This window comes from Martes martes, assembly GCF_963455335.1.
Source record: "Martes martes genome assembly, chromosome: 6".
NCBI lineage: Eukaryota > Metazoa > Chordata > Mammalia > Carnivora > Mustelidae > Martes > Martes martes.
In genome coordinates, this window is record NC_137893.1 from 83,950,070 (window position 1) to 83,973,173 (window position 23,104).

A 23,104-nucleotide genomic window follows, 5' to 3' on the forward strand; every position below is an offset into this window, starting at 1 on the left:
AGATGTCAACAGAATTAGAATCTGGATGAAGAGTATATGAGAACTCTGTCTTTGCAGCTTTTCTGTAACTCTAAAATTATTCTAAAATAAAAAGTTAATTGGAAAAAAGTAGGGAGAGTCGAGAAGGAAGAGAAGGGAAGCAAAGGCTGTGGTTTGGAAAGGTAGGCCCTGTGATTGGGAGGGGGAGATGTTAGAGCCCCTCGGGCTTTGGATGGGAAGACCTGAGTCTAGCAGTCAGGCTGACTGGATTCTGAATAAGCTTTCTTGCATGCAGGCTATGAACAGGTTGCTTTGTGTCTTGGTGTCTTTTTTTCTCTGTCTGTAAGTGGGGGATACAGCATCTAGTCTGCTCAGTGGGACTCTTGTAAGTCAGGATATGGTAAGGAAAAGACTCTGAGAAATAAAAATGCATGCTCAGATTCCTATTAAGATGTTTTTATTAGGAGTCTGAGCTGGGCCCTATGGTTGAGGGCACCAGAGGTATTTTGAAGTAGGGATGGGCAACTCCAGAGGGTAGGGACTGCAGAGGGTACATCTCCTGGGTGTTGTGGCCCTGCTGGGAGCTCTGCACTGTGCTTGTTGAAAGGCTCATTTTACTCCCCCTGCATTCTCCTTCCTGTTCCCCATTGAGCCAGACTTTTTCCCTTCCTCCCTTGTCCTCCACTTGCCTTTGCAGAAACCACTGGTAAAGGACCGGGAAGCTGAGCTTCTATACTTTGCTGACGTCTGTGCAGGCCCAGGCGGTTTCTCGGAGTATGTGCTATGGAGGAAGAAGTGGCATGCGAAGGGCTTTGGAATGACTCTGAAGGGCCCTAATGACTTCAAACTGGAGGACTTCTACTCGGCCTCCAGTGAGCTCTTCGAACCCTACTATGGTAAGGACACGGAGGAGGAGGTCCTGGGGGCAATGGGAGACTGTCCTCCGTGGGGACTCTAGGTCAGAAGCAGTTATTATCCACTGGGCATGTTTCCTTTACTGGGTCCCTCAGCGTGGGGTTTCCAGTCCATGTCGTGAAGATCTTGGTTCCCTCTAGACTGTCTCTTTTTACCCCAGGCCTGTAGGATGCAGGTTAAACACTCCACAAGGCAAACTCTCATCAAAACCATATTAAATCCCCTTTTCTTCTCTTGTGGTGACAGGAGATAATGAAACTGCCTGATCTCCGGCTGAGAATTGGCAGAGTTATTAACAAATACAAACCCCATGCCCGTCTCCGGCACTGTGCACCGGCTGTAGAACGCGCTGGGTAACAGACAGCTCAGCAGCCCCACGCGGTCCCCTCCACTCTTTCTTGATTGCTGTGATTTGGCAGCAATTCCCAAGTTCTTTCATAACAGTTCTTATTTAAAAATTGATACTGGTTTCTAAATGTCGGTGCTTTATTATTTTATTTATTTATTAATTAAAAGATTTTATTTATTTGACAGACAGAGATCACAAGTAGGCAGAGAGAGAGGAGGAAGCAGACTCCCTGCTGAGCAGAGAGCTGGATGCGGGGCTCGATCCCAGGACCCTGGGATCATGACCCAAGCTGAAGGCAGAGGCTTTAACCCACTGAGCCACGCAGACACCCCTATGTTGGTGCTTTAAACACAACTTCAGTCTTGGAGAGGAAGCTCCTCTGTTTCAGTTGGTGACCCTTCACTGGTCAACTCTTTTTGAATTCTGCCCTATTATTGCAGGGCCTTGTTTTTGCCTCTTAGTCTATCACTACAAGGCAGCTTGGCAGGATAGATCCAGCAGTGAGTTGCTCCCCACAGGGCCTTTTCTCCTGGTCCTCAAGGAGAACCTGTGTTCCCAGCCCCAGAGCGCTTGTGTCCCAGCTCCTGGGATGCAGGGGTGGATGAGCTGAATGTGAATTTTGTGCCCTGCCAGGTGAAGGTGGGATCGATGGAGATGGAGATATCACCCGCCCGGAGAATATCACTGCTTTTCGGAATTTTGTCCTGGATAACACAGATCGCAAGGGTGTCCACTTTCTGATGGCTGATGGGGTAGGTGATCTTTTCTCCATAGGGTGATGCTTTAGGGATTTATCATGTTAGAGGCTTGTTTTGTTTTATTTGGTCCTTTGCTGCCCCAGAGGGTGGTGGTTCACTATTCAGATAGTAGGGATGTGTGATGTATGTTTTTATTCTTTTTGCACACATTTTCAGTGATTCTTTTGTCAACATTGTAATGTTGTGGACATCTTTGCTTGGAGCAAGTGGATTCTTAGCTCACTTCCTCAGAGGGCCTTGGTTGTCTGTAAGAGATGGTAGGTGAAACTCGTGACCACAGTGGACTAGGCAAAAGTGATTGGGAAGAACATTTCCATCATTTGTCACCTGGGTGTGTTTCCTGGTAGAGGCTGTCCTTACACCCCTAAGCCTCTGGATGGCTGACAGATGACCAGAAAACCAAAGGCAGCAGCTCGGGGGAACCCACAGGAGGCTCTGGTTGGAGATCAGTGGTTGGGCTCAAGTGAATATTCAGGGAGCCTTGTTCTTTGGGCAGCTGCTTGAGGTACAGAGGGCATCCCATTATGTTACTGCCAGTAGTCTTTTCTGCAGAGGGCCGCTACTTCCTCTAAGAGGAAGGACAGAGAATGTGGCAATTGCTCCAGTGTCATATGGAGAATTGAGAAGAGCCTCAGAGGTCCTTGGGTGGCCTCTCAAGCAGTAACAATGTGGAAAGGTGAAGGAACGGGCAGATGCCAGCACAGGATCTGAAGCATTGCAGGGAACAGCACAGAGACAGGCTTGGGGGATAAAGGGAAGGGGGGCTGCTGCCGCTGAGCAGACATGGGGGCCTAATGGTGCTTTTGAGGCCGTTAGTGCCATGTGGTTGGCAGCCAGAGTGCAAACTTGAGGGTTGTCTTTCTGCTTAGGCAATATAGACTGGTGACTTGGGCTTTTTTCTTTTGATTGACCCTACAAATAGACATGCATTTTGAGAAAAATTTATAAATTTGGAGGACATGGCTAAACAATTTTGGACTCTGAGTCAGTTAGCTATTACTGTTACAGGACTGAGTGAGGGAGACCTGGTCTGGCTGGAGCTAGCTTAACAGAGGTTAGCCTCCTTTACTTTTTAAAAAAATTGTGATTAAAAAACATACACAGTGTTCCATCTCAGCCTTTTTTTTTAAAAAATAAAGATTTATTTATTTATTTATTTGACAGAGATTACAAGTAGGCAGAGAGGCAGGCCCAGAGAGAGAGGAGGAAGCAGGCTCCCTGCTGAGCAGAGAGCCCGATGTGGGGCTCCATCCCAGGACCCTGGGATCATGACCTGAGCCGAAGGCAGAGGCTTTAACCCACTGAGCCACCCAGGTGCCCCCATCTCAGCCATTTTTAAGTATACGGTTTAGTAGTGTTAAGTATGTCCCCCATTTTTTGAAACAGATTACCCTGCTTTTTTTCTTTTTGTGAAATTGAAACTCTGTGGCCAGTAAACAGCAGCTCTCCTCTCCCCGGCTCCTCCAGCCACTGGCCTCCTTTACTTCTGTGTGAGCTTGACTCTCTGCTCCCTGTTGGCATCTCACAGGCAGGGAGACCACTCGAGGAACAGGAAGGCACATTCTTTGAACAAACACCCTGGCCAGAGGCCCTGCCAGCTGGAGAGGCTCCATGGTCTTGAGACAGGAAGGGGGTTTTGGTCAGCAGAGAAAGAGAGATTACTGTGACAAGAGTTGAGCTAACTTTTCTTCTGTCACCATACTGGGGCCTGGTCGGTGATCAGCACAGTGGCTGAGTAAGCCCAGGCAGAGACGTCACACCACTCCGTGGCTCTTGGGCTGAACAGGGTATTCTGTTTCCTAGCTTGTAGTTGGCCTGTGGCCAGCCAGTATTTTGCCTCTGTCCTCCCTTACTCTTCCCCTGGATTCCCACACAGGTTTTACAATTTTTTGGACAGTCTCCTTCAAAAAGTAGACTTGGTTCTATCCCCTGGGAGCGATGAAGCAGAAGGAAGGCCCTGTTCTAGTAGTCAGGCCTGGGTCCTAGTGCTGACTTCACCCATGCTAAAATACGACTGTGCTAAATAAGTTAAACGCTGAGCTGCGTCTGTATCAGTCAGATGGTGGAAGTCAATGAAAACACTTGAAGACGTCTCAGTGAGGATGGGGTAGGGATGAATGAAGTCCTCATTGTGTCTCTTTCCTACTCTGCTTCTTACCCTCTCATTTCAGGGTTTCTCTGTGGAGGGGCAGGAGAACCTGCAAGAGATCCTCAGCAAGCAGCTGCTGCTCTGTCAGTTCCTCATGGCGCTGTCTGTTGTCCGAACAGGTGACACTTCTCAGCTGTCTCCCCGGCCTAAGACCCATTAGAGGCCCCGTTGGACAAGAGCATGTACGGGGCTTGGGAGTAAAACAAACAAAAAACCCCTGCTTATCTCAGGTGACTAAATGAGGCTAAATGAGGAATTTAGGGGAGTACATGCTATAGAAGCCCCAGAAGCCCCTCGAAAGCTGAGTCTTCCCCTTAAATTGCCTCCTTTAATGGGCCCAGGCAGTGGGTCCTTGGCTTTGTCATATTTACTCCCTGAGGTTACCTTACTGCCTCCTGGGATAGAACTCACTGACTGCTGTTGGTGTTTTTGCTCGACTCTAGGAGGCCACTTCATCTGTAAAACCTTTGACCTATTCACACCATTCAGTGTGGGGCTCATCTACTTGCTCTACTGCTGCTTTGAACGAGTGTGTCTCTTTAAGCCAATTACCAGCCGTCCTGCCAACTCAGAGAGGTGAGGCTTTCCTCTCCATTCTAATCAGACTAGTTGACTACGTGTTAGAACAGCACATCCTGCTGCATCTCTGGCATAACTACTCAAGCTACATTAAAACCCTGATTTTTAAGGACGTAGTTAGAACCAGTAGGAGTCCGAATTCTGACCCTCATGGTTCTGTGGTGTGCCACTTCAGCCTCTGCCTCCTTCTCCACAAGCCTGATTCCGCACACTTAGATGGGGGATCCTTGGCTTGGTCCAGGAAGGAGAAGGTGACCAGAAGAAGGGGCACCTGGAGGGACATGGGCCAGGCAAGGTAAAGGGGGCTGCCAACCAGAGGCACTGTTGTTATCCCAGTGGGGACACAGTATGCAGTGCTCCTGCATGATGTGAGAGAAGTTGTGGCCAGTCTGAACTGCTAGGTGGCTTGTTAAAAACACAGGTTTCTGGGCCCCATTCCTGGAGAGTCTATTAAGTAAGTCTGTAATTTAACAGACTCCCTGGTGATGGTGATGCAGCCGGCCTGGCATAGGGCAGGAACCACTGCTGCAGAGGGTAGAAATACAGCCCAACATAAAAAGGAAAGAATTGAACTGAACTTTTGCAGCAGAGTCTGTGCTTTTCTTTGTGCATGGACTTAAGTCTGTTTAGCTTTATGACTCAGCAGGGAGTTTGGGGAGGAGGAATGTGGGGGAGAAGCCCTTGCTCAGTGGACTGACAGGGTCTCTTCCCCCAGGTATGTGGTGTGCAAGGGCCTGAAGGTGGGCATAGATGACGTGCGGGATTACCTCTTCTCAGTCAATATTAAACTCAACCAACTGCAGAACACCGATTCTGATGTCAACCTTGTGGTCCCCTTGGAGGTGATCAAGGGAGACCATGAATTTACTGACTACATGATACGATCCAATGAGAGGTAAGCAAGACCGGGTGTTTTTTGCTGACACCACTGGGGTATCAAGGAAGACCGGAGAATGAAGGACTGAATGATTGGCTCTTCGTATCACTTGGTCAGTCCTAAAAAATTGGTAACTAGGATTGGTCTGCTTGTTCCAGAGCTCCTTGGACTTTGAGGAGTTGGGGGACCCTCATCCTACTCCCATGCCCTGTTCCAGTGTGGCCAGTGGGAACCTGGTTGGTACAGCCCTGCCCATGGGAGCCTGAGGATGACAGTGAAACCTGACAGAGAGCAGCCTTGTCCTGTGTCCCTGGAGGCAGGAGTGACTGCTCTTGAATTGCTTCTGTTTGTGAAAGGCTGTCATGGTTGTTGCCTTGTGAAGCTCCCTGTTTGGAGACAGGAGGTGGCTAGGAAGCAAGGATGCAGCATGCTTTGGAAGTTTCTGGTATTAAAGCTTTTTTGCCAGTTCATCAATTCCCCAGTCGGGTGATCTGAATGTTGTTCTGTTTTATTTTTTTTAAACCTTCTTTGATTCCCACCCCCTGTCCCCGCTTCTTATTACTGGTAATAATTTAAAGTAGTGACAGTTGGCTCAGTCTTCTAAGTGGGCAAGCCGGAGAGAAAAATTTTTGATGGTATGTTGGAGAGTTGTATAGTAGCAGTGAATCAGTGCAGGTGCTTTCTCATGGAGCAGACAGGTGTTGGAAAGGTCATTTCTAAGGGTACAGTCCCTTTTCCCAGAGAAGTCTGAAGGTATGGGTGGCCTTGGAGAATCATAGAAGAGGAAGTCTTTACCCATTTATCCATCATCCTGTAGTATTTTAACTCTCCACAGTACTGCCAGCAAAGTGCTCTTATCTTGATGGTAATGGGAGGTACCAAGGTGGAGCAGATGCTGAGCTTCAGCATGTTATACATGAGGAAGCAGGCTGAATTGGTCTAGAGTCAGCAAAACCATGGCTTTGTAACATTCCTGGACTTCTTTTTGCTGAACTGTGTTGTCATCTGCTATGAGCGCGTGAGGACGCACAGCAGAGCTGGACATCTCAGGGGATCCTGGGAGGCTCCGTCGGTTAAGTGTCTGCCTTTGGCTCAGGTCCTGGGATCAAGCCCCATATCCTGCTCCCTGCTCAGCGGCAAGTCTGCTTTTCTCTCCCTGCCCCTCCACTCCACTCATGTTCTCTCTCTTACCCACTCTCTCTTGAATAAATAATCTTTTTTTTTCTCAAAGATTTTATTTATTTGACAGAGAGAAATCAGAGCTAGGCAGAGAGGCAGACAGAGAGAGGGGGAAGCAGGCTTCTGCTGAGCAGAGAGCCTGATGCAGGGCTCGATCCCAAGACCATGAATAAATAATCTTAAAGAAAAAAAAAAAAAAAAAGAACTGGACTTCTCAGTGCTCCCAAAAGTTCAGTGTTTAAGCAATCCAATATCAAATCCATTCTCTTTTCTTTTTTTAAATTTTATTTATTTCGTTGACAGAGACCGTGAGAGAGGGAACACAAGCAGGGGGAGTAGGACAGGGAGAAGCAGGCTTCCTGTTGAGTGGAGAGCCTGAAGTGGGGCTCGATTGCAAGACCCTGGGATCATGACCTGAGCCAAAGGCAGCTGCTTAACAACTGAGCCATCCAGGTGCCCCAGTTCTCTTTCTTTTCTTGAAAAGATTGATGTATACTTCCATAATTGAAATGTAGATCTTTATGTGGACACTTCAGTCATTTTTGACAAATGCATATATTAATGTAGCCTACATTTCTATTAAGATTAAAAAAAAAACCAACATTACTGTAACCTCAGGAAATTCCTTTGTGTCTCTGTCCATCAATCCTGAAGTAACCACTCTTATTTTTATCATCATAGGTTAGTTTTGGCGTTCTAGAACTTTGTATAAATGGAATCATACATAGACACTTTTGTGTCCATATTTTTTTCTCCTTACCATAGTGTTTCTGAGATTCTTTCTTGTAGTGTTTGTTTGTTCCTTTTCATTGCTGAGTAGTATTCCATTGTATGGACATACCAAATTTATTCTCTCCTGATGGACACATACTATATTTCTAGTTTGGGGCTGTTATGAACAAAGCTGCTAAAACACTTTTGTGAAGGGCTTTTGATGGACAAATGTTTTCATTTCTCTTAGATAAATATCCAAGAACAGAAATTCTAGATCATAAGTTAGATGTGTATTTAACTTTTTAATAATGCCGTGCAGTTTTCTAAAGTGCTTGTGCCAGTTTATACACCCTCCAGCAGAGTGTGAAATTCTGATTGCTCTACGTCTTTGCCAACATTTGGTATTGTTAGTCTTTTTCATTTTTGCCATTCTGGTAGAGGTGTAGTATTTGACCGTTGCGGGGTTTTTTTTTTTTTTAAATATTTTTAAAATTGAATAGTGTTTTAGTTTCAGGTGTACAACACAGTGATTCATTGTTTATATACATATATGAAATGGCCGCTACAGTAAGTCTAGTTACCATATGTCACCATACAAAGTTGTTACAGTATTATTAACTGTATTCCTTATGCTGTACTTTATATTCCTATGTCTTATTTATTTAACTGGAAGATTGTACCATTTAATCCCCCTCACCTATTTTGTCCATCCCCCCCAATTCCTTCCCCTCTTTCAACCATCGGAGTGTTGTCTATATCTGTAAGTCTGTTTCTGTTTTGCTTTTATTTGTTCATTTGTTTTGTTTTTTCAATTCCACATATAAGTAAAGTCATGTGGTTTTTGTCTTTCTGCGTCTGACTATTCACTTATTTTACTTATTATAGCATAATAGCCTCTAGGTCCATCCATATGGTTGTAGATGGTAAGATTTTGTTCTTTTTTCATGATGAAGTAATATTCTGTTATATATATTCATCTGCTTTATCCATTCATCTATTGATGGCCATTCAGCTTGCTTCCATATTTTGGCTATTGTAATACTGTGATGAACATAGGAGCACCAGTGGGCTTTTCAGATTAGTTTTTTGTTTTCTTTGGTTAAATACCTAGAAGTAGAATTGCTGGACTATGGTAGTAGTTCTGTATTTTTTTAATTTTTTGAGAAAATTCTATACTGTTTTCCATAGTGTGTGCACCAATTTACATTCCTACCAACACTGCACAAGGATGCCCTTTTCTCCACATCCTCCCTAGCATGTGTTATTTCTTTTCTTTCATAATTTTAACAATACTTTCACAATATTTCTTTCTTTCATAATAACCATTATGTGAGGTGGTATCTCTTGTGGTTTTGATTTGCATTTCTGTGATGACTAATGATGTTGAGCTTCTTTTCATTTGTTTATTGGCTGTTTGTATATTTCTTTTATGATGTGTCTCTTTAAGTCTTTAGACCACTTAAAATTGATTTGTCTTTTTCTTAAATTGTAGGAACTCTTTCTATGTTTTGAATACAAGTCTAGTTTCAAATATGTTTGTTGTGAATATTTTGTCCTAATGTGTGACTTAACCTATTTATTTTCTTAATGATATCTTTTGATAAGCAGAAGTTTAAAAATTTTTATCTTTTTTTAATTGTGGTTACGTATACATAAAGTTTACCATTTTGACCCTTTTTAAAATGTATAATTCAGTGGCATTAAATATAGTCATTCACATTGTTGTGGAACCATCATCACTGTATATTTCCAGAACGTTAATCATCCAAAACAGAAACTCTGTATCTGTTAAACAATAACTCCCCATTTCCCCCACCCCAAGCCCCTGGTAGTCTCTATTATACTTTCTAGCTTTATGAATATACCTAGTCTAGGTACCTCATATAAGGGGAAATCATACAATATTTGTTCTTCTGTGTCTGGCTTATTTCACTTAGCATGTTTTCATGATTCATCATGTTGTAGCACGTGTCGGAATTTCAGTGTTTCAGGGCTAAATAATATATTCCATATGTATATACCACATTTTGTTTATCCATTCATCTGTTGTTGGACATTTGGATCGTTCCCACATTTTAGCTATTGTGAATAATACTGCTCTGAATATTGGTGTGTAAGTAACTGAACCCCCCCTTTCACTTCTTTTCTGTATATACCAAAAAGTGGAATTGTTGGATCATGTAGTAATTCTGCTTAAATGGCGCAGCTACTGAAGAACTGCCATACTATTTTTTACAGCATCTGTCCCATTTCACCTTCCCACCAGATTTCTCCACATCTTGATTAGCGCCTATTATTGTCTGTCTGTCTCTCTTTTTTTTTGTTTGTTTTTTGTTTTTTGGATAATAGCCATCCTAATGGGTATGAAATTGTATCTTACTGTAGTTTTGACTTGCACTTCCTAATCACTAATGATATGTACATATTTTTATATTGGGCTATTTATGTATCTTCGTTGGAGGAATGCCTGTTCTAGTCCTTTGCCTATTTTTAAATTGGTTTGTTTTCATTGTTGAGTTGTAGGAGTTCTTTATATATTCTGGATATTAATCCCTCATCAGATATATGATTTGAAAATATTTTCTTTCCTTCTTTGCCTTTTTCCCCGTGTATTGATTATGTCCTTCAGTGTATAGTTTTTAATTTGATATAGTTCAATTTACTTTTTCTTTTATTGCTTATGCTTTTGATGTAATATTCAGGAAGTCATTACTGAATCCAACATCTTAAGCATTTTTCTCTGTTTTCTTCTAAGAGTTTTATAGTTTTAGCTTTTTTATTTAGGTCTTTGATCCATTTTGAGTTAATTTTTGTAGATGTAAGGTAAGGGACCAAATTCATTCTTTTGCATGTAGATATTCAGTTTCCCCAACCCACTTGTTGAAATGACTGTTCTTTCCTCATTGAATGGTCTTGGTACCCTTGTTGAAAATCATTTGATCATATATGCAAGGATTTATTTCTGGATTCTCTGTTCTGTTCTTTTGGTCTATATGTCTGTCTTTATGCCAGTACCACAGTTTTGATTACTCTAGCTTTGTAGTAAGTTTTGAAAGGAGGAGGAGGTATGAGTCCTTCAATTTGTTTTTCTTTTTCAAGATTATTTTGGCTTTGGGGTCCCTTGAAATGCCATATGAATTTTAGGATGGGTTTTCCTGTTTTTGCAAAAATTGCTGTTGGGATTTTGATAGGGATTGCATTGCATCTGTAGATTGCTTTGGATAGTATTATCATGTTAACAATATTGAGTCTTCCAATCTATGATCACAGGATGTTTTCCCATTCATTTATGTCTTTTTCCATTTTTGTCAGCAGTGTTTTGTAGCTTTTAGTGTACAAGTCTTACGGTTCTTTAATTTGTTCCTAAGTATTTTTTTTTTTTGACACTGTTGTAAATGGAGTTGTTTTCTTAATCCTTTTCAGATTGTTCATTATTAGTGTATAGAAATGACTGGTTTTTGTGTGTTGATTTTTGTATCCTGTAGGTTGGCCAAATTTGCTTATTAGTTATAATTGTTTTTGGTGGAATCTTTAGGGTATTTTGCATAAAAGGTCATGTTATCTGTGAACTGAGATAATTTTACTTATTTTTCTTTCAGTTTAGATGCCTAGAATTTTTAAATTTTGATGATGAAATCTAATTTATCATTCTTTTCTTTTTGTTAGTGACTTGATTTTTTCCCCTAAACAGTCTTGGCCTACACTAAAGTCATGAAAATATTGTCCTGTTTTCATCTAGAAGTTTCATTTAGGTCTGTATCTACCTGAAATTAATTTTTGCATGTGGTGTGATGGTAGGGGTCAAAGTTCTTTTTTTCCCCCCTATAGATACCCGTTCTAGCATCATTTGTTACAAATACATTCCTCTTTCCATTTAATTGCTTTGGCACTCTTTTTGAAAATTATTTATATATGTGTGATTGATTATATCTAGAGCATTCTGTTCTACTCTATGAATGTTTGCCTGTCCTTTGTCATATTCTCTTGATGACTGTACCTTGAAACAAATTACCTTGAGGACAGGTAGTGTATGTTCTCCAGCATTGATCTTTTTCAAGACTGTTAGCTAGTCTAGGTTTTGTTTTGTTTTGTTTGTTTTTTTTTTGCAGTTCTGTGTAATTTTAGAATCAGTTTGTCAGTTCCTACAAAAGCCTCCTGGAGTTTTGATGGAGATTACACTGAATTTATGAATTAATTTGGTGAGAATGGACATCTTAATAAAATTGAATCTTCCCATCCATAAATTAAAAAATGTCCATTTATTTAGTTTCTTTAATGTCTCTTAGTAGAGTTTTACAGTTTTCAGTATAGAGGTCTTACATATCTTTTGCTAAATTTCCTTAAGAATTTTGTGCATTTGGATGTATTGTAAGTAGTATGTTTAAAATTTTATTTTCTAGTTCATTGCTAGTATGAGGAAATACAATTGATTTCTGTATACTGACTGTATCCTATGAGAATGTTTCATTTACTTACTGGTTCTATGAATTTGACTATTTCAAATACCTTATAAAATTGGAATCATGCAGCATTGATCTTTCTATGACTAGTTTATTCCACGTAGCATGATGTCCCCAAGGTTCATTCATGTTGTCTCATGTTGCTTAATTTTCTTTGTTTTTAAAGTTGGAATAATACTCCAGTGTATGTAAAGGAGTGCCTTGTTGGCTCTGTCGGTAGAGTCTGTGACTCTTGATCTTGGAGTTGTGAGTTTGAACCCTACGTGTGGTGTGGAGTTTACTTAAAATAAAACATTTTTAAAAATACTCCATCATGGGGCACCTGGGTGGCTCAGAGGGTTAAGCCTCTGACTTCGGCTCAGGTCTTGATCTCAGGGTCCTGGGATCGAGCCCTGCGTCGGGCTCTCTGCTCTGCGGGGAGCCTGCTTCCCCCACTCTCTCTGCCTACTTGTGATCTCTCTCTGTGAAATAAATAAATAAAATAAAATAAAAATACTCCATCATAGGTATATTACCACATTTTCTTTATTCATCTGTCAGTGGACATTTAAGTTGTTTCTACATCTTAGCTTTTGTGCATAGTGCTACAGTGAACATGGGGGTACTGAATCTTTTCAAGATCCTGATTTCAGTTCTTATCGATAAATACAAGTGGAATTGCTGGATCATATGGTAGCTTTGTGTTTTTTTTTTCTTGTCTTATTGCACTGACTGTTCCTCCAATTTGATGTTGAATTGAAGTGATAAAAGCAGATAGCCTTGCCTTATTCTTGATTTTAAGGATAAAGTGTTTAATCATTTATTATGTATGATGTTGCTGTTTTTTTTAGAGTCCTTTATCAGGTTGAAGAGTTTTATTCTATTTTGAGTTTTTTTAGAGTTTTTATCATGAATGGATGTTTAATTCTGCCAAATAATTTTTCTGTGTCTATAGAAATTATGTTATTTTTCTTTATTCCCTCAATACAGTTACATTGAGTGATTTTCAAATGGTAAACAAATCTTGCATTTTTGAATGCAGTTTGATTATGAGTATCGCTCATATATTGCTATATTTGATTACTAATATTTTATTGAGTCTATGTTCATGAGGTACATTAGTTTCTAAATCGTATTCGTATTCTCTGTTATTCTTAATGAATTAACCTTTTGTTATTATGAAATATCCTTCTTTATCTTTAGTAATACTCTTTGTCTTGAAGTTTATCTTGTTTGGTATTAATACAGCCACATCAGCTTTCTTTTGTAGTATTTATTTGGTTTGTCTTCTTATGTTCTTTTATTTTCAACCTGTCTTTGTCCTTGTAAATAGCATATGTTGGATTTTACCTTCTTATCCAGTGTGACAGTCTCTGCCTTTAAAAATTTTTTTATTATTTTTATTAACATATAATGTATCAGTCTCTGCCTTTTAATTAGAGTGTTTAGTACAGTTACATGGAATGTAATTATTGATATGTTTGGGTTTAAATCCTGTATCTTGGTGGTTTGATTTCTGTTTATCATGTCTTTTTTTTTTTTTTTAAGATTTTATTTATTTGCCAGAGAGAGAGAGAGTACACACAAGCAGGCAGAGAGGCAGGCAGAGGCAGTGAGAGAAGCAGGCTCCCTGCCGAGCCCGATGGGGACTTGATCCCAGGACCCTGGGATCACGACCTGAGCCGAAGGCAGCAGCTCAACCAACTGAGCCACCCAGGCGTCCCTATCCTGTCTTCTTTTTCTTTCTTCCTTCTTTCCTTTTAGTGGGGGGAGGGCAAAAGTTTGGTATTTTTCAATAGTCCTTTATATCTCCTTGGGTTTTTTCTTTTATATACCTTTTGTCTTATGTTTTAGCTGTTTCAGAGATTACAGTATGCATCTGTACCTTACCATGGTTTACCTTCAAAAAGTATTCTATCTCATGAACAATGTAAGAACCTTACCATAGTAAATATACATTTACTTGCATGTGCGTGTTCTTATTTCTTATAAACCCTACTTTACTTTGCTGTTATTTTAATTTTAAATTATAAAGTCCATATCATCTTTTTAAAGAGATTTAAAGGTACACATGCCTGTACAGGCATATTTCGGAGATAATGCGGGTTTGGTTCTAGACTACCTCAATAAGGTGAATATTGCAATACAGCAAGACAAATTAATTTTTTTGTTTCTCAGTGCATATAAAGTTTTGTTTACACTATACTATAGTCTGTTAAGTGTACAGTAGCACTATGTACAAAAAACAATGTACAAATCTTAATTCAAAAATGCTTCATTGCTAAAAAATGCTAAGCATTGTCTGTGCTTTCAGTGAGTTGTAATCTTTTTGCTGGTGCACAGTCTTGCCTTGGTGCTGATAGCTGCTGACTGAGCAGGGTGGTGGTTACTAAAGGTAGGGGTGGTTGTGGCAATTTCTTAAAATAAAACAACAATTTCTAAAAATAAGACATTTGCCACACTGAATGACTCTTCCTTTCATGAACAGTTTCTCTGTGCATGCAGTGTTGTTTGATACCATTTTACCAACAGAACTTCTTTCAAAATTGGAGTCAGTCCTCTCAGACCCTACCACTGCTTTATCAACTAAGTTTAAGTAATATCCTAAATCCTTTGTTGTCATCTCAACAGTCTTCATAACATTGTCACCGGCAGTAGATTCCATCTCAAGAAACTACTTTCTTGGGGCGCCTGGGTGGCTCAGTGGGTTAAAGCCTCTGCCTTCGGCTCAGGTCATGGTCCCAGGGTCCTGGGATCGAGCCCCGCGTCAGGCTCTCTGCTCAGCGGGGAGCCTGCTTCCCTTCCTGTCTCTCTGCCCACCTCTCTGCCTGCTTGTGATCTCTGCCTGTTAAATAAATAAATAAAATTAAAAAAAAAAAAAAAAAAGAAACTACTTTCTTTGCTTATCCATAAGAAACAGCTCCTCATCTGTTAAGGTTTTATAGCATTTCAGTTTCATCTTCAGGCTCCAAAGTTTGCTGATCACAGATCACCATGACAAATAGAAAATGATAATAATAATAATAATAATAAGTTTGAAATATTGTGAGAATTACCAAAATGTGACACGGAGACATGATGTGAGCAAGTGCTGTTGTGAAAATGGCACCAATAGGTCTGCTCGACACAGGGCTGCCAAAAACCTGCAATTCGTAAAAAATGCATTATCTGTGAAGTGTGGGCATGTGAAGCACAATAAAACAAGGTATGCCTGTATTTGTACAATTGTTTTTTTAAAGGTCCTTCATATTGACTGACCTAGTTACCTGTTTTGGTGTTCTTCATTTCTTTCTGCAGACCCAGGTTTCTATTTGGAATCATTTCCCTCTGGCCCAAAGAATTTCTTTTGGCCTATTTTTGTTGGGCAAGTGTGCTGGAGTGATTACTTCAGCTTTTGTCTTTTGATAATGTATTTATTTCCCTTTCATCTTTGAAGGATATTTTCATTGGATATAGAATTCGAGGTTGGCTATGTTTCTGTTTCAGCACTTGAAAGATAATGTTCCATTGTTCTCTGCCATCCTTGTTTCTGATGAGATTCAGTCATTATTCTTAACTGTTTTTGTGCGTGTCATGTGTTCTTTTTCCACTGACTGCTTTCAAGATTTTCCCTTTATCTTTGTTTTTAGCATGTTGACTATGATGTGTTTATGTATGGTTTTCTTTGTATTGATTCTGCTTGGGGTTCTCTGACATTGGATCTGTGGATTGATTTCATTTATCAGTTTGGGAAAGTTCTTGGCTATTATCAGTATTTTTGTCCTACTCTTTTTTCTGTTTCTGAGACTCTCCTTATTTATGTTGAATTGTTTGCTGCTGTCCTATAGAGCTTCAGTGCTCGTGGGTTTTTTCACTTTTTTCTCTTTATTTTTCAGTCCCCAGGTTTACTGATCCTTTCCTCTACTGTTCTCAGACTGCTGTTAAGCCCATCAAAATCATTCTTCATCTATAATATTATATATTTTATCTTTAGAATCTTTGTTTTTTAGAAGTGTGGTTTCTACATCTCTGCTAAAATTCTCTGTGTTACATGCACATTTTACATCTTTTCTGCTAGATCCTTTAACATGTTTTTCAGTTATTTTAGGGGCCCTGTCTGATAATTCCAACATTCGGACCCTTTTCTGGATCTTGTGCTGTCACATTGTTTTTCTTCTTGCTAGTTGGTCACATTTTCTTGCTTTATCACATGTCACATGCTTTTTTATTTAATGCCAGACATTGTGTGTAAAAGAACACTGGGGATTAAAGTAGAAAAGGCAGTTGTTAGTATAGGGTTTAGTCTGTAGTTGAACTGGGTCTGGATTTTGTTGTTGCTTTATTTAGAATTAGTTCACTACTGCTATCAAATTTTTAAGGATGGGATCAGAACTTGCCTTTTAGCAGGACTTGGGAGCTGAGTGTCTGCAGGGTTTGACTCAATTCTGCTTTATTATAAGCAGGCCCCATGTAACTCTACCTTGGGGTGTGGTCAAGGGAGTTCTCTTTCAGGTCTCCAGCTTCTGCCCCAAAAATAGATAGCACTGCTCTGGCTGAACTTCTCTTGTATGGTAATCCTTCTGAAATTAAATCTTTTTTTTTTTTTTTTTTCCCGTCTCTCTCTCTAGCCATTGTAGTCTGCAGATCAAAGCTCTGGCCAAAATCCATGCCTTTGTTCAAGACACGTAAGTGTTGCCCACTCCCCAGAATTCACCTATTTCAAGGGAAGATCTTTTCATTTTGCTGTATGCTCTTTGTTTATTTCATTTCAACAAATGTTTTAAAACATCTACTCTTTTATCTTATACTCTGCTGTAGTCTGTGAAGCATGCTAGAGAAGTATATGGCATGAACCTTGCCCTCAAAGACTTAGTGTTTGTGTTTGGGTAGAGAAGAGTAACCCAGGAAAAGGATATAGCATGAGTTATTAATAGTGTGTCAGAGGAGGTAAAGTGGCACAGTATGAATAGCATATATGATGTTCAGGGGATATGGAGTTAAGAGTGGTCCAGAGAGGGGAGACAGGACTGGTCAAGAAAAACTAGCCCTCTGGTAGGGGGTGAGCAGAAGCTGATCCAGCATTCTGGGACATAGTGATGTCCACTGGGATGGACTTAATGTGGCCTCTCTCAGCAGAGGAGGAGCCAGAACATGCTGATGGGTCATTGAGAGAAGGCTGTGTGGGGAATTCTGGCATCCAGGGTGATCAGGGAGATAGTCTCCCTTCCCTTTGTGGTGGAAAGGGGAGGTCATTCCATTTTGTGTACCTCTGAGTGCCCATCTTTAACGGGCAGAGCTGTGTAAGTGTTGTTAGCACCCTGAGCTGATGGCATTGTGGCCTCAGTGTGTCCACACACGTTTACTCATGTGGGCTTCCTCTCTCTGGGGTCCTGAAGGGTACACCTCTTGGAGGTTTTAATCACTTATTGGCTTCATTTTCCCAGGACCCTGAGTGAGCCTCGGCAGGCAGAGATCCGGAAAGAGTGCCTTCGACTTTGGGGGGTGAGCATCTCCCCAGCCCATTGTTGCTCCAAGGCAGGGAAGCTGTAGACAAGAATGAACTGACCAACCCTGTCACCTTAGGATCTCCTCTTGTGTGAAAATGTCTGCCTACCCTCATGGCATTTCAGAGCTGGCTGTCTCAGCACTGACAGGAGTTACCTTCTTCGGCCTTTCCCTGTCAGTGTGGTCCTACAATTGGGTCAGAAAGGACAAGAGTGGTGGGTGACCAGGCCTCATTTTGCTTCTGGGGGCCTGTACAGCAACACTGGCCACAGTGAGCCCCAGAGAGAGGGAAGTGGCCTTTGTGGTGTACAACCACAAGGCCTGAAATCGGGCAGTGGCTGGATTACCCATCTCCATCTCCTGCTTTCTAGCCCCCTTTGTTAGGTGCCATTGTCTTTTCCCCTCTCTGGACCTGTCTCCTCGCCTGCATAAGCTCACACACAGCCTTTGTCGAAAGTGCATTTGAAAATCAAAGCTTGTTGCTGTCTCCTTTCAGATCCCAGACCAGGCTCGAGTTGCTCCTTCTTCCTCAGACCCCAAATCTAAGTTCTTTGAGCTAATCCAGGTAAGCTTGGTATCTGGTGAAAATCAAGTTAGAGAGGCCTAACTTTAGATGTGGAAGTATCACTGAGATGCCCCAAGCGTGGCCTCCAGAGGGTTTGTGCAAGTACCTCCCAGGCTCTGAGGGGCTAGGCTGAGGCCACCATAGGTGGTATCTTCGGTGTCGGGTGATGCCTGAAGATGCTTGTCCAGAGATGTGATGTGCTTAGTGTTCCCACTTGCCCGAAGGGTGGGGCTGGCTATCACTCCTTGGCAAGTTCAGGGTCACATGAGATTTGCCTGCTGGGGAGACAATGAAGTGTGGGATGATCTCAGGCGGGGGAGCTAGGCAGAGGGCCGGGGGAGGCTGTCAGGGGAGCTCCATAGTGGAGCTGGCCTAACCCTGGACTCCCTGTTCTGTTTCTGGTGAGCTGGTCCTGGAATTCTTCCACCCTGTTTTTTTTCTACCACCTGACTTCCAGCTTTTCTCTGGGCTTCATTTAAATCTGGCCCAGATTATGGGCCATTGTGCTGGTTTTATGGGGTCAAGGACTGGGGAATGTGGTTCAAGATGACCTCGAAAGAGTAGCATGTGTACATTTTTCTAAATGGGGTGGAGAGGTCACTTAACTGCTCTCAGACTAACTACTGATGAGCCCTCGCCTTCAGTTTTATTGAAGGGGTGGCTTTTATATTCTGGTGACATTTCCTTATGGCTCTGGTAAATTGATCTGTACTCAGGGACTCGGTGTTCTTTCCCTTCCCAGCCTGTCCTAATAGGTCCTAAAGGAACACTTCAAGCAGATGGAATTAGATTCCAGTTAGTGCCTGGTTAGGTAGAGCAGGGGTACAGGAGGGTATGTTTTAGAGAACCAGTGCTTCCTGTCCCTCACCCTTCCCAGCCTGCCCCTGCTGCCGTACAGTCACCCCTACTGAGCGCCTGTCCGTTCCCCCAACCCAGCCGTGTTTTCTCTGACCCGGGGCTGCAGGGCACTGAGATTGACATCTTCAGCTATAAGCCCACGCTGCTTACCTCCAAAACCCTGGAGAAGATCCGCCCAGTGCTCGACTACCGCTGCATGGTGTCTGGCAGCGAGCAGAAGTTCCTCATCGGCCTGGGGGTAAGTCTGCCACTGGCTTCCCATCTAGTAGTTGGGGTGTGGAACCTTGGTCTAGGTCTGTGGGTCTGGACAGCTGCCTGCCACGCTTGGTGTATGTTCCCTTGGCACCAAGGAGCTGGGGCTTTGACCTCAGGGAAGATATTTCTTAGAGCTTCACTTTCTTCCTCTGAGTTAGCCAGGTGTCATTCAGCCATATTCAGTTTTTCATCCTTTCAGTTCACACGTTTGCTTACTCATCGCTGTGCATTGCTAAAGGGAACACTGCTTCTTTTCTTGTGCGATTAAGCTTCCTAGCCTAGCAGAATGGTCAGCAGACTAATATGGTTTGAATCCACACAGCCATTTCTTTGCAACACCATCCCTTGTCATCCTGTTTTGCTCTGGAGCCCTTGGAGTCTAAGATAAGGGAAAGCCTTGGCAAATTTTTTTTTTTTTTTTTTTTTTTTTTTTTTTTTTGAGAGAGAGCGCATGTGTATGAGCGAAGGGGAGTGGGGGAGAGGGAAAGAGAGAATCTTAAGCAGGCTCCTTGCCTAGGACTGAGCCCAAGGATCTCAAGGCCCTGAGATTATGACCTGAGTCAGAACAGAGTCGGATCCTTAACTGACTGAGCCTGCAGGGGCCCCAAGCCTTGGCAATTCTGTATCTTAACTGGGTAAAGTCATCATTGCTTTCTTTCCACTCTGCCTTGTATTTTGTGTAACTTTATCTCTGCTCCCTCACATACTTTGTATTCTCTCACACTTGATCTTTTTCTCTTTTTACTTTCTGTACCCCCCCTTGCCCCCCCTCCCAGCTTACTGGATCTTTCTGCAAGCTCACCTTAGAGATACATACACTAAGCTTGATCTTTTTTAACGGCCACTCATTGGGGACCTAAGCCTTTTGAATGGTGCCCTGAGCCTATTCTGTCCCACTAGGACCACCAGATCCCTATCACTGAAGTATAACGGCTAATCTCTCCTAGATATTTTCTTCTGACATTTCCCAGCCCCATCAGCTTATAGCTGCCAACTGAAAGCCGTTTTGAGAACTGAGTCTCTCACATCTTGATCTCCATGCCTGCTTGAATGGGCCCTTTCTCTCTGCCCATAGAAGTCCCAGATTTACACATGGGATGGCCGCCAGTCAGACCGCTGGGTCAAGCTGGACCTGAAGACAGAGCTACCCCGGGATACTCTGCTGTCTGTGGAGATCGTCCATGAGCTGAAAGGGGAGGTCAGAGGTGGTTCTGCTCATGTGTTCTGGTCCTGCCAGCAAAGCTGTATAGCTAAGCTCCCCCTGAGTTAACTGGGTTATGTTGTATATGGTGCTTGATGGGGCCCAGGGCTAGAGGAAGGCTTTGTAATGATTCTTCCTCCTCAAGTAGTTGCTGTAAACCATGATATGTTCAGGTAGGAAGGACCACAATCCCCATGTGTATAAGAGGGGATCTAGATCATTTTTAGGCAGCGAGGGCCCTGGTGGGCTTACTGGTATTTTTTAAGCTGCTGATTTTGTTTTTACCAGGGATCCCTTGAGCGTTGGCCATTACAGCCATACAGATGACTTTCAGAACTGTCAGTGAAAATGACAGGATTGGGAAGCTAGGCCCCACCTGGAGGGCCATGGTGGTCTCCTCTCCCTGGGTCCTAGGGGGCTCATCAGCCAAAGCCTCAGATCTGTGCCTGCTCAGAAGTCTGGGCCAGTGTGGTGCTGAGAATGAGCTAGGAAGGGGGTGGGGGGCGGAGGCAAGAGAAATATCCTGTGTTTGGCGCCCTTCCCTTCTCCGGCTCTAGGTAGAATGGAGGCCAGAGTGCCGGGGTGGGCCAAGTGGGCCCCAGGCCAGTGCCTGGCAAGGTGGGCAGTGTACTTGTCCTTCTAGGGTAAGGCCCAGCGGAAGATTAGTGCCATCCACATCCTTGATGTCCTCGTGCTGAATGGCAGTGACGTGCGGGAGCAGCACTTCAACCAGCGGTTTGACCTGGGCCCTGGGGAGGGAGGGCTCGGTAGGCCAGGGCAACCCTGTGGCAGCAGCCTCGGGCTTGGCCCCTCCCCTGGGCCTTCCTTGCTGAAAGATAGCCTTAGTTTCCCATTCCAGGGGCAGGGACAGGAATTACTGTGGGCGCTGCACAGGTTGCTAGGGCATGGGCCTTGATGGCCATAGATACCAGCACACTCTCTTTTGCCATAGCTGTTCAGATCAGAAGTGATGTTTGTGTTAAGGCTGAGCAAGATGATGTTAACCTTACAGAGAGAGGAAGGGTCTCTACAGAACATGTCTTAAGCATGGGTAGTCCCATTTCAGTCTGTTCATCTGGATCCCTTTTGTTTGTGGATGGGTACCTGATCAGTTGTGGGCAGGGGACAAAAAAGAGGGACAGCTCACACTGCCATGTTGCTGACGTCACTCCTAAGGTGGTTCTTCTGTGTGGTATGCTGTGGTATCAGTGGTTTGGGGTGAGTGGACACATACAAGAAAGATGATACTTGAGGTTATAGTGGGGGGGGGGGACCAAGCACACCTCAAGGCACACTGCAGGAAAGCCTCCCAGGGTGGAGCCGAACCGGGTGTGGGGGTGTGGGAATCCAGAGAGAGGGCAGGCCTGCGTAAGGATGGCAGTGCAGGGTGGGGTGGGCTCCCTGGGGGTGGGAGGGCTGCATCTCAGAGCAGTTGTGCTGCACGCTTGGAAGTGTTCCTTCATGGCTGCCATGGAAATGTTCTGGGGGCCGGGATGCTAGCGGAGGTGCCTTTGCTTGCCTCTGACAGCCTCTGTTTGAACTGTAGAATTCAGCTTGCTGAGAAATTTGTGAAAGCGGTTTCCAAGCCCAGTCGGCCTGACATGAATCCCATCAGGTGAGCATGTGGTCTCTCCCTTCCAAAGCCCCGTTCCCCATTGCCGCTTTGTGGCCAGTGCTGGCTTCCCCATCCTGTGGGGGATGGGAGAGCTCAGTAGAGGGGACCAGGCAAGGTTGGCTTTAGGTAAGACTACCCTTGGTGAGTGTGAATTGTTTGGGGGGGAGGTTTCCTAGGATAGGTGTCTGCTTCGCCCCAGAATCTCTTCCCACCCTGTCTGTCCCTATGGGCCAACCTCCAGAGGAGAGCTTCATTCCTAGGGGTTAAGGTGTCTGCATTTAAGATGCACGTGCTCCTGAGGGTGCTCACAAACCTTGTGAATCGCACGTTCACGCGCGAATGTCATTAGCATATCACCTGGCCTTTTCAATTTTTTTTCAGGTAAGAAAAGGGTGCTAAGGAAATGGGAGTTTTTGAACATGAAAAAGAGAAAGTTTGTTGCCACGTTAGGTAGTGTGAAAGTTCCAGGCCCCTAAGGGAGGAGAGGAGGATGAAGACAGTCAGGGATTCAACAGATGGAGAACAGACTTTCCAGGCTGTGCCCAGGTCAGAGGTTATTACCTTTGGGGCTTACGTGACTAGAGACTGAGGTGTCTGTTTACACTTCATTTAGAATCTCCTGTTTGCCAGGTCCTGAGGGCCACCTTCCAGGGACCCTCCCTGTGTGGCTGATGGTCTGGTTGCTGGGCTCCCTGGGGACCTTACCTAGTAGCAGTTCCAAAGATATATTCAAGGGCCCCCAGAGATGGAGGAGCCCTGTGCCTTGGGTAGGGACCCCCTACCCCGTATGGTAAAAGGCCTGTTAGAACTGTTTGGAAGTAACTCTGCTACAAGTAACTCTGCTACTGTTTGGAAGTAACTCTGCCAAAATCCATGGCGACAGATCTGGGGATGAGCGTTGACCTTGGCGCTTCTGCCCATGGCAACAGGGAAGCTGACCTGGGGTGGGAATGCTGGCAGAGACAGCTTTGTCTGCCTCACCTTGCCCTCTTGCCCTTCTTCCATAACCGTAGTTGTGCTCCCCAGTGGCTTGGGGCAGGCCGAAGGTGTTGTTTGGTAGCTCTGAGCTAGCGGCATGGCTGTGAGGGACAGCACCGAGCCAGACTGGGGTCCTCATTCTGGTGGGTTGGGAGTACAGGGGCCTGAAGCAGAGGATGAGGACAGGTACCACCTCCTGCCTCCTGGCTG

The 23,104-nt window shown here is 43.5% G+C and overlaps 1 protein-coding gene across 2 annotated transcripts in view; it reads left to right on the forward strand.

Moving 5' to 3' along the window:
• CMTR1 (cap methyltransferase 1) overlaps positions 1 to 23,104 on the forward strand; it is a gene marked incomplete at its 5' end in the record, with an annotated part of 49,534 nt that overhangs the window by 22,405 nt on the left and 4,025 nt on the right. For both annotated transcript variants that reach the window (XM_080806328.1, XM_080806327.1), the window contains 12 exons: positions 677 to 875; positions 1,877 to 1,995; positions 4,173 to 4,269; positions 4,594 to 4,726; positions 5,445 to 5,624; positions 16,546 to 16,602; positions 17,362 to 17,419; positions 17,919 to 17,987; positions 18,952 to 19,083; positions 20,176 to 20,298; positions 20,945 to 21,036; positions 21,848 to 21,916. In XM_080806328.1, coding sequence (XP_080662454.1) covers positions 677 to 875; positions 1,877 to 1,995; positions 4,173 to 4,269; positions 4,594 to 4,726; positions 5,445 to 5,624; positions 16,546 to 16,602; positions 17,362 to 17,419; positions 17,919 to 17,987; positions 18,952 to 19,083; positions 20,176 to 20,298; positions 20,945 to 21,036; positions 21,848 to 21,916 — 1,328 coding nt within the window. The remainder of the gene's footprint in view (positions 1 to 676; positions 876 to 1,876; positions 1,996 to 4,172; positions 4,270 to 4,593; positions 4,727 to 5,444; positions 5,625 to 16,545; positions 16,603 to 17,361; positions 17,420 to 17,918; positions 17,988 to 18,951; positions 19,084 to 20,175; positions 20,299 to 20,944; positions 21,037 to 21,847; positions 21,917 to 23,104) is intronic.